This window comes from Neocloeon triangulifer, unplaced genomic scaffold (assembly GCF_031216515.1).
Source record: "Neocloeon triangulifer isolate White Clay Creek 2 clone unplaced genomic scaffold, ASM3121651v1 ptg000022l, whole genome shotgun sequence".
Classification (NCBI taxonomy): domain Eukaryota; kingdom Metazoa; phylum Arthropoda; class Insecta; order Ephemeroptera; family Baetidae; genus Neocloeon; species Neocloeon triangulifer.
The window spans coordinates 5,886,033-5,902,716 of record NW_026775562.1 but is presented as its reverse complement, the minus strand read 5'-3'; the positions used below and the strand labels follow the sequence as shown (position 1 = coordinate 5,902,716).

At 33.5% G+C, this 16,684-nt stretch overlaps 1 protein-coding gene and 1 non-coding gene across 2 annotated transcripts; one reads left to right on the top strand and one right to left on the bottom strand.

Annotated features, from left to right (window-relative positions):
• The first annotated feature begins 3,418 nt into the window (after window positions 1-3,418).
• LOC132204545 (uncharacterized) lies at window positions 3,419-15,130 on the top strand. Its single transcript, XM_059633106.1, has 5 exons — window positions 3,419-3,580; window positions 11,269-11,483; window positions 11,597-11,746; window positions 12,766-12,924; window positions 13,670-15,130. The coding sequence occupies exons 2-5, from the start codon at window positions 11,270-11,272 to the stop codon at window positions 13,699-13,701; spliced, it is 555 nt and encodes a 184-aa protein (XP_059489089.1). The 5' UTR covers window positions 3,419-3,580; window position 11,269; the 3' UTR covers window positions 13,702-15,130.
• Trnas-aga (transfer RNA serine (anticodon AGA)) lies at window positions 12,245-12,326 on the bottom strand. Its single transcript has one exon. It is a non-coding gene; the product is annotated as a tRNA-Ser (tRNA).
• Window positions 15,131-16,684: the final 1,554 nt, after the last annotated feature.

Here is a 16,684-nt window from a genome sequence, read left to right as displayed (position 1 = left end):
AGCAGGATATTGTTTTTTTTCTTTTAAAATGAATAACTCATTAATCCATCGACGAAAACCCGATTTTAAATTCAAATCATCATACACATTTTCTGCATATTAAATAAGATATATGTAAATGATATATATACATTCATAAAAAGCAGTTTTGTTAATTTGTAATCTATAGCAGCAAAATAATCTCATTCATCAGCAGAACGTCCTTTGTAATATTTTCAATCTTTTTTATTTCCCATAAGATCTATTAGTAGAAATTGACACTTGAGGAGAGATCATGGAAGTGAACAAAATGGGCTTTGTCCTCTTTTGCAAAAAAAAAAAAAAAAAAAAATGAGGGCAAAACTTGTGTTCTTTCACTTCTAGAGATCTATAATTTCAATTTTTCTTCCATTAAAACTTAAATAAAGGAATAGTTCATGACGCATGGTGGAAATAATATTACGCCATGTTGCAATTATAATAATAATGGATAGTTCTATTTAATCCTTTAATAAGATTTGCTTAATCAGAACTTCTCTGCTTCTTATTATCTGTAGTTTAAAGAATCCAGTAAAAAATGACTAACTCCAAAACTAAAAATAAAATAAAATAAATAGGGTGGTGCCTTCTGCACCACTAATAAAAGGCACAAGCCGATAAGACTTTCTCTTAGTCCGACCCTAAAAAAAAGTTTCTTGAATAAAATTTTATCCACCTCGTTCAACGTCTATAGGCAGAGTAAACAAAATTAATTCCGCGCATCCCAGAAGATGATGAAAACATTCACTCCCAATTTGCCGTGTTTTGTGTAGGTGCGCAGCGGCGGCGCTTTTGATTGTATTGCTGCACCTGGCGCGCACAAGCCCATTATCGGCGGCGCCTTTCTGCCTGCCTCATAAAAAATATATATCAAAACAACCTCCATGCACTCTTTGACAGCACAGCTCGCTCTTAGTGTATATGCCTTGAAACTTTTTATATTCACGTTTTTTATTATTATTCTTGTGGGGATCTATGGAGACCGAGGCGCTTTTTCTTTTTTAGATAGAGAGAAAGAAAAAGAGGAAAAGTGAGTACTCTTTTTTATCATTAAGTACGGTGCTTTGTTCTTTAACTTTTGTATTATTGAGCTATTCATACTACATTATTTTGCAGCAGGATGTTCAAAATAGGAACGCCTAAATGTAAATCTGATATTAATTTTTTTCGCTCCTAAACTTTAATTGCAGTGATAAGAAATTTTTTTTACAAAATGGAGTTTTTAATATTTCTTATTTTGATCCTGCTGTGATTCCGCTACAAATATTGAATATTAAAGGGAAAAAAAGAATCTGGTTTTAAAAAATCTTTGTAATCATTCTGCTTTCTGATTTTTTAATTACTAACAATTACATTACCATATTTTTTGTAATTATTCTTGCTTGCTGAAAATCAAGCAGTTTTTTATCTTCTCTTGCTCATGAAATAGGGTTGAAGAAGATGATCGAAACCGATTGTCGATAGAGCCGTTTGTTTTAAAATAAATTGTTCAATGAAGACGAATTCAGTTTTATTCACTTTTGTGACTGTCAATATATCCTTGTGTGCAGACTTCTCTACTCAAATAATTTTTTGCAGTATACTTAATAAATAAGTCAAAGGAAAAAAGTCAAAATTGAACAAATATGAAGGATCAATTATTAATTTTACACTGACTTGATAATACAGCAAATTTTGTAGCAATGTTTGAAAGTTCTTCGAGTTGAAATATAATTCGGCACAGTACTTCTCCAAACATCCATATAGAATAAATGCCAGGGGAAAAACAGTTGCTCCATCTGAATAAAATTATATAAAAAAAAATGCAGGATTGATATTTAAATATTCTTTTAGTTGCTAGTTGTGAGTGTTAGAAATCGACCGATTAAAACCATGCGAACAAAATTTCTAAAATTAAGCTTCAAATGAAAAATATTTTTTTCTGTAGGAAGTCCTTTTTTCTAAATTTATTATTCCGGACCTAAAAATTTTTAAAATTCACCACTATACTTCGATAAAATTTTGAGAGGAAGACGATCATTTTTAAAATTTGTTGTATCAGGATTGAATTTGCCATATTTTGTGTGTCCTGCGTCATCTAAAATTAAAATTTGTTTTAGACCACGCTGACCTAAAAAAAATATGCAGGCAAATTCAATCCTGGCACACATATTTTTCGCAATAATCGTCTGTTTCCCAAGATTTCTTTAATAATTTTCACAAATTGTCAAGAAATATCCAAATTCTGGTCATGATATTTTATTTAAAATATTGGAATAAATGCAAAAATTCCTCTTTTCCTGTTGATGCGATATCAAACAAAAAATCTTAAGCTTGAATTTCAAAATTACACGCTAATTAATAAGGATAAATAACTCTAAACAAATTTTATTTTTACCGATTTCATTTGTCAGGATTGATATTTCAATATTCTCAAGTTGCACGTTGTAAAAAAATTGTATCAATTGAAAAACCACAAATATACGGATCGAAAATTTATAAAAGCAATAATCTGACATAAAATATCTCACGCGGGAATAATGATATATTGTTCCGTTAGTTGTGAGTGTTTGAAATCGACCTTTGTAAAGCATGCGAACAAAATTTCTCAGCTTTAAATGATAAATTTTTTTTTTTCTGTAGGAAGTCCTTTTTTTTTAAATTCCTGACCAAAATTTTTTTTAAATTCACCACTATACGCAGATAAAATTTTGAGAGGAAGACGATCATTTTAAAAATTTGTTGTGTCAGTTTTTAAAACCATGTCCAAAAAGTAATAATTAAGAATAATTCGTGAAAAAATTTTAACTGAAAAGATTTTTCCAAAAAAATTAGATTATTTGAAGAATATACTTTTTATAAAATTAATATGTACTAATTTTTGTCAAATAATTTCACAGCTGCTCATGAATTATGTCTGCATCCCAAAGCCGAAACAGGCATGTAGAGTCCGAGCAGGATAATATTGTTTTATTAAACAATAAACAATTCACAAAACCCATCGAAGAAAAACGGACTTGAAATTCAAAATCAACTTAAAAAAATCTAAATTAGCAAAATATACTTTTAATGATTTTATTTCATAAAATATTTCCAGAGCGGATTGTTGATATTTTTTTTTTTAATTTCTCGCACGATTTTATCTCTTATATGTGTGTGTCTAGGTGCGACAAGGGATCTTGTATATTTATCTCGGCACAGGAAAGAAAAATCGGCAAAGCAAACACGGCGGTGCACGTGTGTGCGAAAGAGAGGATGAAGGGGGGGTTTGCCTTTTTATTCGGGTGTCTGCGGTGCCGAGGGAGATTAACCCCTTCGCGGAGGCCGGCTCTGCATGGAGGCTGCTGCCTCCGGTATGTATCTGTGAAGCAGGCAGGGGTGCGCACGCGCGCCTCTGACTTCTCTCTCTCTCTCTCTCTCTTTCTCGACATCTAGGCCCTGATCAATAAGCCGCCCGAGCAGCAGCCGAGCCGAAGGAAGAGCCACTGCCCTTGCTTGTGTGCGTCGCAGCATCTCCTCCGAACCATCGACCTGCACCAAAAAGCGCCGAATCTGTCGACTCGACTCGCACTTCGCCGGTCAGGTGAGTCGCCGCCCTAATCCTTCCTTGCAGGGGCCTTCGGGGGCGCCCTCGGGGGTCGCCGCCGCCATGGCGTTGGTGCGGTGCGCGGGGCCGCTCCATCGCACACCGATGTCAGTTCGCGGGGGTGTTCTGAGATCTATCTGATTTTCCTCAAAAGCAAAACCGTTTTTTGCAAACATTCTTATTGCATTATAAAAAAGTAATAAGTCAAAAAGTTTCTGTGCTGTTTTTCTGTTCATGAAAAGAATATCTGAGTTTGGCTTGTTAAAATTTTCTCTCAGGCTTACAAAAACCCTCATTATATTGACTAAAAATTAATTATTCTGCGGAAGTTAAAAAAAAATGGAATTTGAGCTAAATTTTTGTTAAATAGGGTGGATAATAATTACAATTAGCTTCCTTTTTGTTCAAGTTGCACTGGATTATTTAAATATTATAATTGTAACAAAAATATTAACTTTTAGACTGGTTTAGGCTAAAGAAAATCAGTCAGTGGTTGATAACGAGACGTTAAAGCTTGCAGCAGTTAATAAGCTGCATAATATGCTTTATATAATTATTCTCCAACGTTTTGTGCAAGAAATTTACAACGTTAATTGTATTGCATCTCGTCCAAATCACAATCTCCAACTTTGTAACAAATTCAAGTTGCTAAATAGTGGATATTATTTAATATCTCTTCTTACTATATTGGAGTTTATTGCGTCATTGCTTAAATGAACGTTTCAAAAGCTTTGTTGGAAGAAGTTGACACTCGAGGAGATGATCATGGATTCTTGTATCATTCTTGTACTAGTCAGCGAGCAGCGCGTTTGCTCATGAATTAGGGTCGCAGACAGTGACCAAAACTGGTAGAGCCATTTGTTTTTTGAATAAAAAAACAATTTATGCCACGAGAAAAAGCCCGATTCATTAATTTCCGTTTCAAAAGCTGCGCTTCTTTATTTTGAAACCACGAATTTCAAAAATTATTTGTTTGGATGTGATTAAATTTTTTTACTTTCAAAATTCCCTCCCATCATGAGGGTTTCAAGGGGGAGTCAGGGTTTCCTATCATTTAAAAAGGTCATAGAGCAAACAAAAATCATTTTTCCAGTCCCACTTACATAAAAAAAAAAAATGATTTATCTGTTCAGTTTAAAGTAAAATGAGCTTCAGTATAACTTAAAACCTCTCTCACTATTGATACATGATTAGAAATGAAAATTTTGTTTTTCATTTACCTCAATTAATTTTTCTTCTACTCAATCATATTTTAGTCCCGGAAAAGAAAATTCACTCTCGCTCTAGTGTTTGTTCAGAATTCGCACTTTCAATCACCGGCCTCGTTTTGGCGCGCCAACTGTGCTTGGCGTGCCAAATGGCACGAAATTTCCATCTAATTGCACCGCCATTTATTCACCGAGCCGACTGATAATTGCACCTCCGCCTCTTTCTCTCTCGCTAGCGTGCCCACTGACTTGTAACTTTTCAATTCCCAAATCAAGCGTGCGCTGATTATCCAGGAAAAAGTGAATTATAAATAAATAAGTATAAATAACAACCGCTAGAAAAGAAGTGCAACAATTGTCCAGCCCAACATTAAACAATATTTTTGGCTCAAATGAAAAATAAAAACAGAAACGAATATTTTTATCCATTAGCGTGCGTAAAACTCATCTGTTGGCAGAGATTTTCAGAGAAAATCGCTTCTTTCTTCCCTCCCCCTGGTCCACAGGTACACAACACACAGCATACCTGTGCTCCTCTTTTTCTTCTTTATTCTTTGTTGCCGTGCCGACGCTGCCGCCGCCGGACCCCATTATATCCCCTCACCTCTCTGAGCTTTTCTTCTTCCACCAGAGAAAATAATTCTCGGCCAGAGAGCGAAACTATAGTTTTTCTTTGCGTATCTCTTTGGTGTACCATCTCGTGCGCTGCAAATTGAGTTGGGCTTGCACATTCAAGTCGCCCAATTTGGCCGAATTACTCTTGCGCTAATCTGATTACAGACCGCTGTACGTGATTCATATAATTGCCATTGGATCGGTCCCTGAGGCACCGAATTCAAAACAATGCCATTATTCAATTAAATACTATTGGATTTTGTTTGTATTTCCTTGTAGAATTTACTGAATATTAAATTCTATTGTTATAATTGACAAAAAAACTCTATCTGCATAATTAAAATTTAATAAATTAAATTTATTAATTGTTATTATTAATATTATTATCGCATTAAGCAAGAAAAATTCCATTTAATTTAATTAATGAATTAATTAATTTAACACTTTTGAAAATAATCATCTCTAAAAAATGATGAAATTAAATTGCATTTAATAATTGACCTTTAAGCTAAAAATTATAATCGGTTTTTAATATAAATAAATAAATGATTGTTTTCAAAACTTGAATGCAAACAATATATTTGTAACAATGTGTACGAATCAACAACAAAAATAATAATAATAAATTATTTTCTAATAATTAAAAATCTTTATCGTTTATTATTAACAAGACTATTGAAATCAAGCCACGTTGTTGATTTTATTACTCAATGTGACAATCCCCATTTGCAATTTATAATTAAAGAAAAAAACTGGATATATTTGAAAAAATTTGTAAAATAACCAAAAAATATTTCATCTTTTTATGAAGAACTAAATGAATTAGAGATTAATTTTATTTTTACTCTGTTAGATTCAATATTATTTTTAAATAAAATAAATCTATTGGCAAATAAACGGATCGTGCGCGTTAGACTCTAACAATATTAATGAAATTATTGTTGATTTGGAAAAGAGAACAGTCAGATAAGTTAAATTGGAACCTTTGCCTTAAATGGGTTTGTGTATCTTGTTAACGGGTTAACTGCTCTCCATCCGGCCCTCAACGGCAGGTTTCGCATTTCAAGTGACTCTCATTACAAGTTTATAATACACGTTATTTACTCAGTCAAATATAGGCCTCTCTATTTGAGTATTTTTTAACTTTGCATTAAATGACGTCGAAAATTGTAATTTTGAATTCAAATTTAAGCTGAATAAAAAAACCATGAATAGTTTGATAAAATATTGATCGATTGCCCTCTGATTTCCAAAACCTTGCAATCTTTAATAACATACTCAATTTGGTTCGTCTCGTAGCTCGTAGATGAAAACCAAATTTTATAATTTATCAAATTTCCAAAGCTCAAACCATTATTTGATGTTTCCTCCCTAAATTTTTGCAGTTATTGCGCTGTCCAAATTTTTACCATATAATATCTATCGAAGCAGTCTAGTCTGAATTATGTTGTTAGGGGAGAGATCGTAGAGGCGGAAAATTCGGAAAGGGGATGAAATTGCAATGCCTTCCGGCGGAACAACCTCCCGCGTGCTGTTGCGGAAAACGATCGAATATTTCGCAAGAGCCCAAAACCGACAGCTCTCTCGCCTGGTTTTCAATTTTTTTTTCACATGGAGAGGCATGATCGTTGGTAATGCAGTTACTCGGCGAACGAGTCATACCTGCCCCTGCTCTCACCTGGGATCAATAACGCACGAGAGAGTCGCGCAAAAAGATGAGACGAAAAACCGCAGCCAGCCACACACGCCAAACATAAAACATGCGGCATTATTATGCTGCGCCGCAAAGCACACACATGTGCAGGACCCTTATATAAACATGACATGGTGCATATGCGTGCTGATTCTTCGTGAAAGGAAAGGCTAATTCCGGGCAAACACTTTTGCGCAAAAGGAATTCTATGAAAAGGGGTTGTTTAATGTTGAATAGGGCATTTAAATTTATACTTTCGCGGAAAATAATACTGGCGGTTGCTTCTTTGTTAGTTTATCTGGTCAAAAAGTATCTGGTTCTTAATTTTGATTAATATTAATTTTTATTTTGTCATTAAGTTGGAAAATTTCATGTATGGGGCAAAGTTGCTCCCGGTCTGAACCCTATAAACAAAACTTTTACAACTATATATAATGTTTTTATATGAATTTTTTCGTGGTTTTTTTATATTATTAAATGAAATAAATGTATTTTAAATCCCTCATATTCAGAATTAAGTCCCTGCGAGAGCCACAATCAAAAAAGGTCTATTAAATTCTTAAATTCCAAAATTTTCAAGTATGTATAAAACTGTTCATATTTTCTAGAAAATTTACTGCACTAATTTAATTCCATGAATATTGAATTTTTTTTAATATTTCCGAGAAATTTTATGGTATTTTACCAATTCCAAAGTTGAATACCAACCTTATTTGATTGCAGTTTGATTTGGTCCCTCAACAAATGGCACAAATAATTATTCATAGGGATTTTTTTCGTTCTACCAACTATTGTTTGAAGCTAATTTTTTAATAGAAAAAATACTTTTCATTCGACACTCGCAAATACTTTCAATTTTTTTTTCTCATCTAATTACGCAAAAACGCGGATTCTTTATGTCTGCCATTGTGCCGATAAACAGCGAGTGCCATTAATTATTAGCTTTTTTAATATGGCAACAGCGGTAACACTACACAAAAACTCTCGGTGGCATTCATTTCCCTGCCACCATAGACGACCACCCATGCATTGTTGTCCTGCCTTTTTTGCGCAAATGCCAAAGTTCGCACACTAATAAACAGAGGCGGATGGCAAACATGAAAATTGCACGCCCAAAAACAATTCAATTGCTTTTGGTTAGTGAATTTTTGTTGTTGTTGTACAAGGTATTTTCATAAAACTATGCAAATTTCATTTCGAGCAAATTCTTTAGTTGCGAATAAAGTTAATCAAATTTACTACAAATCACCGCTGCCTTAATTGAGATTATAAAATATCCCTTCTTTTAAATAAATTATAAAATCTGATATTATAGAAGGGAAAACAAATTCATGTTTCAAAAACTATTCTCGGAAAAAACACAACTAAAATTTGCTCAAAGTACTCATATTAAAATGTGAATTGCTTCATTGAAAGTATGCCGATTAATGGGAAATTTATGTATTGAGCTCTAAAAATAAAAAAAATTCAATTCAATTGGAGGGACAAAATGTATAATTGCTTGGTAGAATTAAAATATTTAGAATGCAGATTTTCTATTGAAAATCTAAAAATAAGAAATATATAATTTATTAAATTGGGAAAGTAATTTAAAGACTTCAAAGATAGTAAAGACATCACGATTAAATTGCTATGTGTGCAAAAATTGTACATAATAAGGCAATAAATAATACCCAAAAGTATTCAATAAAATAAACCACGAGTTTTTTTTTGATGATTCAAGTTGGACATATTCAAATTCTTCCTCTCACAACAAATTGATTTTCATTACATGCTCCTTACTTTTTTACAACACACAATCTTAATGAGAATCACTGCTTTGGCGGGAGCAACGAGCTCTTGAATTATATTTAGAGCATTTTTTTCTTCTTTTTTTCTTCTCAAGAGTGCTAAATAAAATATTAGTCCCAAGAGTCGGCTGCCGGTGGATTTGAGACGAGAGAGCAGAGGTTGATCCATTTTTAATGAGCAGAGTGGCGGCTGAGATCATGAGCCATTCCTTCCGTCCGGAGGCGCATGTTGAGAGTTGAGAGGGAGGAAATTTACACACGTGTGAAACTAATTCTCGCATCTGCGCCCGTTCAAAATTCACCCCCCCCCCCCCTTCGACCGACCTTTTTTACTTTCAAAAGGTGCATTTGTCTTAGCCGAGGTGCTTTCCATACGGTCGGTCGGGTTGGAATTAATTTGATTTCTTTCAAGTATAAATGCCAATTTGGCGAATTTTTAATTTTTTTTATAAAAAAATTAATAAAATATTTAAATAATTAATAAGACTGGTGCAAAAGTAATTCTTCTCTAAGAAAATATTTAAGTGATTTTTTTTTCGGTTATAAAAAAGAAATCCAGCAGAAAAACTATTTTTATAGTCTTTTTTTCTTCAAATTGTGAAAGAAAATAAAAGGTAAAGGAAATTTTAATTACAAAATATTCATGTAAAATATTAATTATCAACAAAAAATAAGAAATAAATACAATCTAGAAATAATAAAATATTATATTTAGGGTAAAAAGTTTATTCTAGTCTCACATTTGAGCCTGAACACTACAACACACAAATTAATATCTAATGTCACAATAAATTTTGGTAGGAATGGAAAAAATGTATTGAAGAAATGAAAAAAAATAGTTATGTAGTTTATATTCTGGGTGAATTGTCCAGTGCGAAGTTTTGAAAGGAAGAATCGATTTCCATAATCTTCTATGTAAAAGGCCGACCTAACTGCTTTTTATACTTTTTCCTGCCTCTCGGCGGGGCAGGGATGAACTTTGAAAGTTTATGGCCCCAGCAGTCATAGCCTGTGATGCCCTTTGTCACAACAAAGACTTGAGACTCGCTTGTGTAAATGGCACCACATACTGTATATGCGCCATCCATGAAAAGCTTACTGTCGGCCTTCCAGGGAGAATCTTTCTCTGAGACAATGCAAAATGCGTCAAGCTGAATTTTTTTAATCCCGATTTACAAAATTTAAGCCACAATGGAAATAAAATAAGTTGATTTGTTAATTGCAAAATGTAATGTAATCCAACCCTTTCAAATAAGTTCAAAGTTGACATTTATTGCTAATTAGTAATTAATTATAAATTACTGTACATTATTATTATTATTATTCTTTATTGACTTATTACAGTTTACTATTTATTATATGGGATTACTATTAATTTTCAATATAATAATGAAGATCTCTTATTATAATTTATAATTTCACCAATATTAATAAAAAAGAGTCCATTTTATGATTTGACTTGACGCATAATAAACGCATGATGGTGTTCAATTTGGGGTTCATAATTTTTGCTAATTATAACAAAGCGTCCAGTGCAAAGTTTTGTTTCAAGAAAGTTACGCAATGAAAGCAAAAATGAAAAAAAAGTTATGTAAAATGGAAGAAGTATTTTTAAATAGATATTCATTATAATTTAAAATTCATTCAATTAAAAACGGGGATTTTGGCAGATTTTGGGTACATGCAAGAAGTAGGAGTGCTCCCGCTGTTTGGCCGACTGCGGCTCTGGCGACTGCCGCCTTTGGGTTCATGTTTTGTTCAACGCTACCTATCGCCTAACTCAAAAACTCGTCTTCCCTCGCGCGCGCTCTGGCCAGATTCGGACAGGAAACGAAGCCCTGTCCACGAGCTGGAGGTCAAGGTTGATCCATCTGGAAGGAACCAAGCGAATAAACCCTGATGACCTCCAGTATCAGGAGGGGCCTCCTATATGCTGCGCTTTATTGGCTCCAAATTGTTGACGAGTAGCTCGTGATCAAAAATTCATGATTTTCTTATATATCATTGTTTTTTAACGAATTTGTTTTGATGCTTATTCTTTCGAAATACGATTTATTTCCTAAATAAATTAATGAAAAATCAATGATATTAAGCGTTTTTCATATTTCTGTTGCACGGGTTATGCAGTCACCTGCCCCAAACGTCATGCTCAAGTTTCGAATTTTAAAAACTGGCTAAAAATATGCAGAAATATTTCTATCAGTTCTAAAATTCAAGTTTGAGTTTCGAAACTAAAAATTTAATCACAAACTTTGGTATTGAAAAGAGAATTGAATAATTAAGTTGCTTTTAGAAAATTTACGTACTTCGTTTAAATTGATTTCGAATTTGTTAACTGAAGTGATTTTAATTACACAATTTTATTTGTTATATTTGCAGAATGAAAGTAATACTGTGCGCTACCCTTTTGGCCGTTGTGTGCCACCAGGCTGTGATGGCCGAGGGCCAAGGCGGCCAGCAGAAGGTGGCCGAGTGGAGTGACAAGTCGCAGGCGAGTGCCGTCGCGAGCACCAACAGCAACGATGTGCCGCCGTCGCGCCAGGAAAGAGCCGCAAAGGAAGTCAAGAAGGAGAAAAAGGAGAAAAAAGTCAGAGGTAATTTCATAGCGAAGTGGTTTTTGTTCGTCTGGTGAAATGTATGCAGATAACAGAAAGCGATTTGGCACACCCTTGGTGTTTTTTTACTGGAAAAATGCGTTCTTTTGCAGCCGATAACTGCAAATACGTCAAGGGTGCCTGGAGCGAGTGTGATCCCAAGACCAACATGCGAACCAGAACGTTCACCCTGAAGAAAGGAGATCCTTCCAACTGCGAGGCGACCAGAGTCATCGAGAAGAAGTGCAAAAAGGGAAAGTCTGGTGAGACACATTTTTATTGAATTTTTATCGAATTGGGCAAGAAAGCGAACATTGAAGATTAAGTCGAAGAATAAAAATAGGCAATATTTTCTTAACGAATATTTCGAAAAGGCAAACTTTTATAAGGGAAACCCACTATAAGTGGTCCTAATTAAATGAAAACCTTACATACATTGTCGGAATAGCGCTGGTCCTTTTATTATTTTCTTTGTGTCTCGGCACACACAGGACGAAAGGACCCTTTGAAAGGCCTTGTCGGGCCAATTGACGATTTCCTTTCTGAGACTCTCGGTACGTGTCGCAATCCTCTCATTATCCACTTGAGCACTAGACGCTCATCAACAGGCACTGCGCTCTTCACGATCGATCAATCACTGCAAAGGAAAGTTCCATTCCTTCGTTGTGCATAAGTAAATTTTTATTCATCAAAAAGAAGTTCAAAACAGTAATTCGCAGAGCTTGAAAAACAGCGGTATTAAAAAGAGATACAAAAAAGTTCGCAGTCGGTAGGACTCGAACCTACGCTCCCAGAGGGAATCTGATTTCTAGTCAGACGCCTTAACCACTCGGCCACGACTGCCGCATATGAAACGCTAAGGGAAAGTTAGTTTATATAGTCTTGAATCAAGTTCAGATGGCCTAATTTGCTGACAATGCTATTTTTATCTGCAACGAATAAAAAAATGGAATCATAGCATTATATTTTGTATTTTCATGTTAGATAATGTAATAAAAAAAGCGATTCCATATTAAAGAGAGGATTATTGTTTTTCGAGTTAAAATATTATAAAATAATTTTAGAGCGATACAATTACAGTATCAATATTTCAAAATATTTATAAAGGAGAAAGATATAATATTTCAAATTATTTTATGCTATTTTTGACATCAATTTGTTTTCTAATCAATGTAGAATAAATAGGATTTTATTTACTTAGTTTGAAGCCACCAGAGAATTGAACGGATAATTCTCGAAATTTCATTCTCTCTCTCATCAATCTTGCATAATTTGTGTGCAGGCTGTCAGTACGAAAAGGGCACCTGGAGCAGCTGCACCCCGACCAACCAGATGAGCCGCACCGACCGACTGAAGCCGGGTAGTGACCCCAGCTGCGAGGCCACCCGCCAGGTCACACGGAACTGCAAGAACAAGCAGGGCAAGGAGAACAAGCAGAAGGGTGTGTAAACACCAAAATGAGACTCGATTTTCTATTATTTCCTCTTCCCACGCATTATCGATTGCCCTTCTATCTTTGCCTCCATTGATTAAACCATATCACTCTAGGCGAATAAGAGAGCAAATAATAGGGTTGCTTCTGCTGCAGGGAGAAAAGAATAAAAGAGCAGAGAGAAAGGCGTTGTTTGGCTGGAAAAGGAAATCAATATGCCTTCTCAAATAACATTATCGTTATCAAAAATTTAGATTTCCTTCCTATTTATTTTTTTGTGGAAGCACTTTTTTTTAATTTTAAAATTATTCTAATCACAGGAACTTGCACAAATTTTAAAAATTTAATATGAAAATACTCTGCATTCTTCCATTTTATTATTCGCTTTTTTATTAATTTTGTCTACTCAAGTCTTAAATTTATATACATACATGATGTTGCTCCTCAAAAAGATAAAAATAATGGAATTGAACCTGATAAACTTTGGAATTGCTTTATTTTTAATTTAATTAAAATTGTCCAAGATGAAATGTTTTAATCAATGCTGGAATCTTTTGCAAAGTATGTTTGTCAAAACTTTTGACGGGAATGATTTGAAAACAAAAGTTAAAATTTAGTGAGCAATCAAGAGAATATTTTTATCACATCCATTTCATCAATATAATAACTGGCAATATTTTGTAATTATTTATTTAACCAAATATGTGTTATATTCGAAAATGTAATATTTTTGCTAATTTAAAGCTTTTTTCAGGAAACTCAAACAATCGCCGAAACAGGCAGTAAATTCGCAGCTAAGCCACTCTGCCTAAATATGCAAGAAAGAACGATTGGAGATTATATTCTTGAATCGATGTGACAAGACACCCTTCATTCTCATCAAGAAGTAAAAATTTGAAAGAAAAAAAACCGCTCTCCCCATCTCACAGTGATAGCCCCTTTTACTATAAACACATACTATAGCACATGCATACAGAACTTTTAATTGATCCGATTTTTCTCACCTTGAAAAAAAAAATTAAATCACACAAGCCTATACTCATCACACTTAAACCAAGACAATTTGTTTTTATTGGAAACAGACGGACCTTGTGAAAAGTATCTGCAGAATTTTGAAATTTCCAATTCTAATTCACCGACTGCTGACGCTTTTTTCTTACTGAAAAAAAAAGACGAGTTTTGATTAATTTTTTTTTCAGTGAAAATTTCAGACGTTCAGACTTTCTGAGTGGCGCTAAAACGACCCTGACTTGCATATAAGGTTTTGTAGACATGCTTGATGTACAATTATAGGGAGACGGTGCCTCTCTCATAATTCGACCTACTTCGAAATTTTTAATAAAAAAAAAATTGCGGAAAATTCTATTCGGATTAAAGCAGGAAAATGATTGAGATCGATTATGAGGGGAGCGTAATTGAGACAATTATAAAAAATGAACTAACGAAAAAATATCAAATTCGTTACTTGTAGCTGGACTCTTTTACTCTGGATACGTATTTGCATAAATATATTCATATATAATTACAATTGCGTACTAATGTTAAATGTCATGGAAACTAATCAATTCAGACTTTGTAACAGAGTCACAAATTTAAAAATAAAAAGCCAACATACTTCTAGTTCTTCCCATTTCGTTCTCTCCTCGATTGTGATCCCCCAGAATAAGTTTGGGGTGCCAAATTCCATTCTGTATATCGAAGTGAAAAACTTACAATTAATCCATATTAGTAAGTAGATGTACTTTGAAAAATAATATTTTGTTCCTCGCTCTTCCGTCTCAACTTTTTCAATCCAATTTGTGAATTTTTGTTTTGAATTTTTTTTTTTAATTTTAAGTATAAATAAATACAATTAGTGGCCATAATGCACAATGTCTTAGAGATGTATAATCAGAGATAATATGCAGCGGTGTTAGAAAAGAAACGAAAATGTTAAACTTGTGCACGCATCTCATTATACCAGATACACATTTATTAAAAATACTGTGCAAAAGTTGTGTTAGCGGATTAAGAAGAAGACGTTTGAAAGAAAAACTGCTGCGTACCAAACTACTTGAAAAAATTACACATCCAAGTGTATCTAGCCGACATTATTATTATTATTATTACTACTACTACTACTACATTATATAACTGTAAGCATTGTAATTAAGGCAATTAAAGGTGTAATGCTTATAATGAAATGTACTTTAATAAAGCAGTAAACACGGTTAAATTCTTGCTTGAGTTTTAATTATTCGTATAAAAATTATTAGACAATATATGAATTTAATATTAAATTTTTTTATAAAGGCTTCACAGAATTGAAAAAAATGCAGGTATTAAAAATTTATTTTTCTGATGGATTTTTGGTTAAAGAAATATAAAATAATTAAAATTGAAAATCAAGAAAAATTTTACCTAGTAAAATATAATTCTATATTTTCAAGCAATTATTCTATAAAACCGATCCTTTACCATTTTCTAAAAAAATACTATAATGATATATTCAGGGACGCACAGCACCCTTTCCCAGTTGGTTATATAAAGTCTTTAGAAGGGGAATATCATGTTTTACTTTATTCGATCACGCAGAAAATAATTCAAGCCACATTATGCTTTCCCATAAGGACCTAATCCTTTGGGCACCGAGTCTACTTTTCCCCTTATGTATTTTATTTCCTAAATCAGTTTTAAATGTAATATTTTATGAAGACATGTTTATTTGAATTCTTTTGTAAATACAAAAATTTATCAAGATCAAAATCCAAAAGTTTTCTTTATCATAAATAATTAAAAGCTAAAATTCTAAAATATGAAATGCCGTAATCCGCATCACAAAATAAAAATAGATTGTTTTATTGTTTGTTCTTTATCTTGACAAATATACGTTTTCTGTTTGTTACCTGTTTGTCGTGAAGACGAAGAATAAAATAACTGCTCCTGAGAGTGAATTTTGAGGGAAAAATTACTAAATGTAAAAGATATTTTTGTTTAAATAACGTTAAATTGCGTTAAATTAACACATTTTCAAATTTTTTTTTTAAATGAAAAGAAATTTCTGTTTTATTTTCTCACATAGTTGCAAAAGATTTTGCATTTCCAATTAAAAATATCTGTATTGACTGAAGAGAATAAATAATAATAATTGGAAAAAAATCAAGATTTGTTGGGAGAACTGTTGGGCAAGAAGGAATCTGCAGTGATAAATAAATTAATTGGAGTGCAATCGTAAAAATGTATGTGAACCTGACCGACTCCGACTTTTGTAAAGGTGCTGCAGTCGCCCACCTTTGAACACAGGTGGAGGCACCTGGAACTCCTTGGAATAAAGAATTAATAAATAATTTTATCACAGAGTTGGAATTTTATACTCCCCGCCGGCATTTTAAATTATTTTCAAAAGTGAAAAAATATTATTACGGGCCATGGAAATTTACCAGTTTATAAAAGCAAGTATCTCCCTTAAATTAAACAAAAGAGGGTATTGGTTTTTGAAAGCTTCAATAAAAAGCAATCTTTAATTTAACATGATAGGCATCGGTAATTTCCCCGTGGTTGGTGAAATGCGAGGTCAAAGGTGGCCCGCGTTTTAAATGCCAGCAGAGTTGGTAATAATCTGATTGGATGTGTACACCGTGCACAGAGAAAATGCAATTTCGGTGTATGTATTTATTTGCCAGAAGCATCCATGTGATCCTCGCTGGCTGGCGCACCTCCCACTTCTCTCCTCTCACTGCCGGCGGCTACAAATCCTCTGTGTCTACCTGTGCCAGGCACGGCGCGCGCG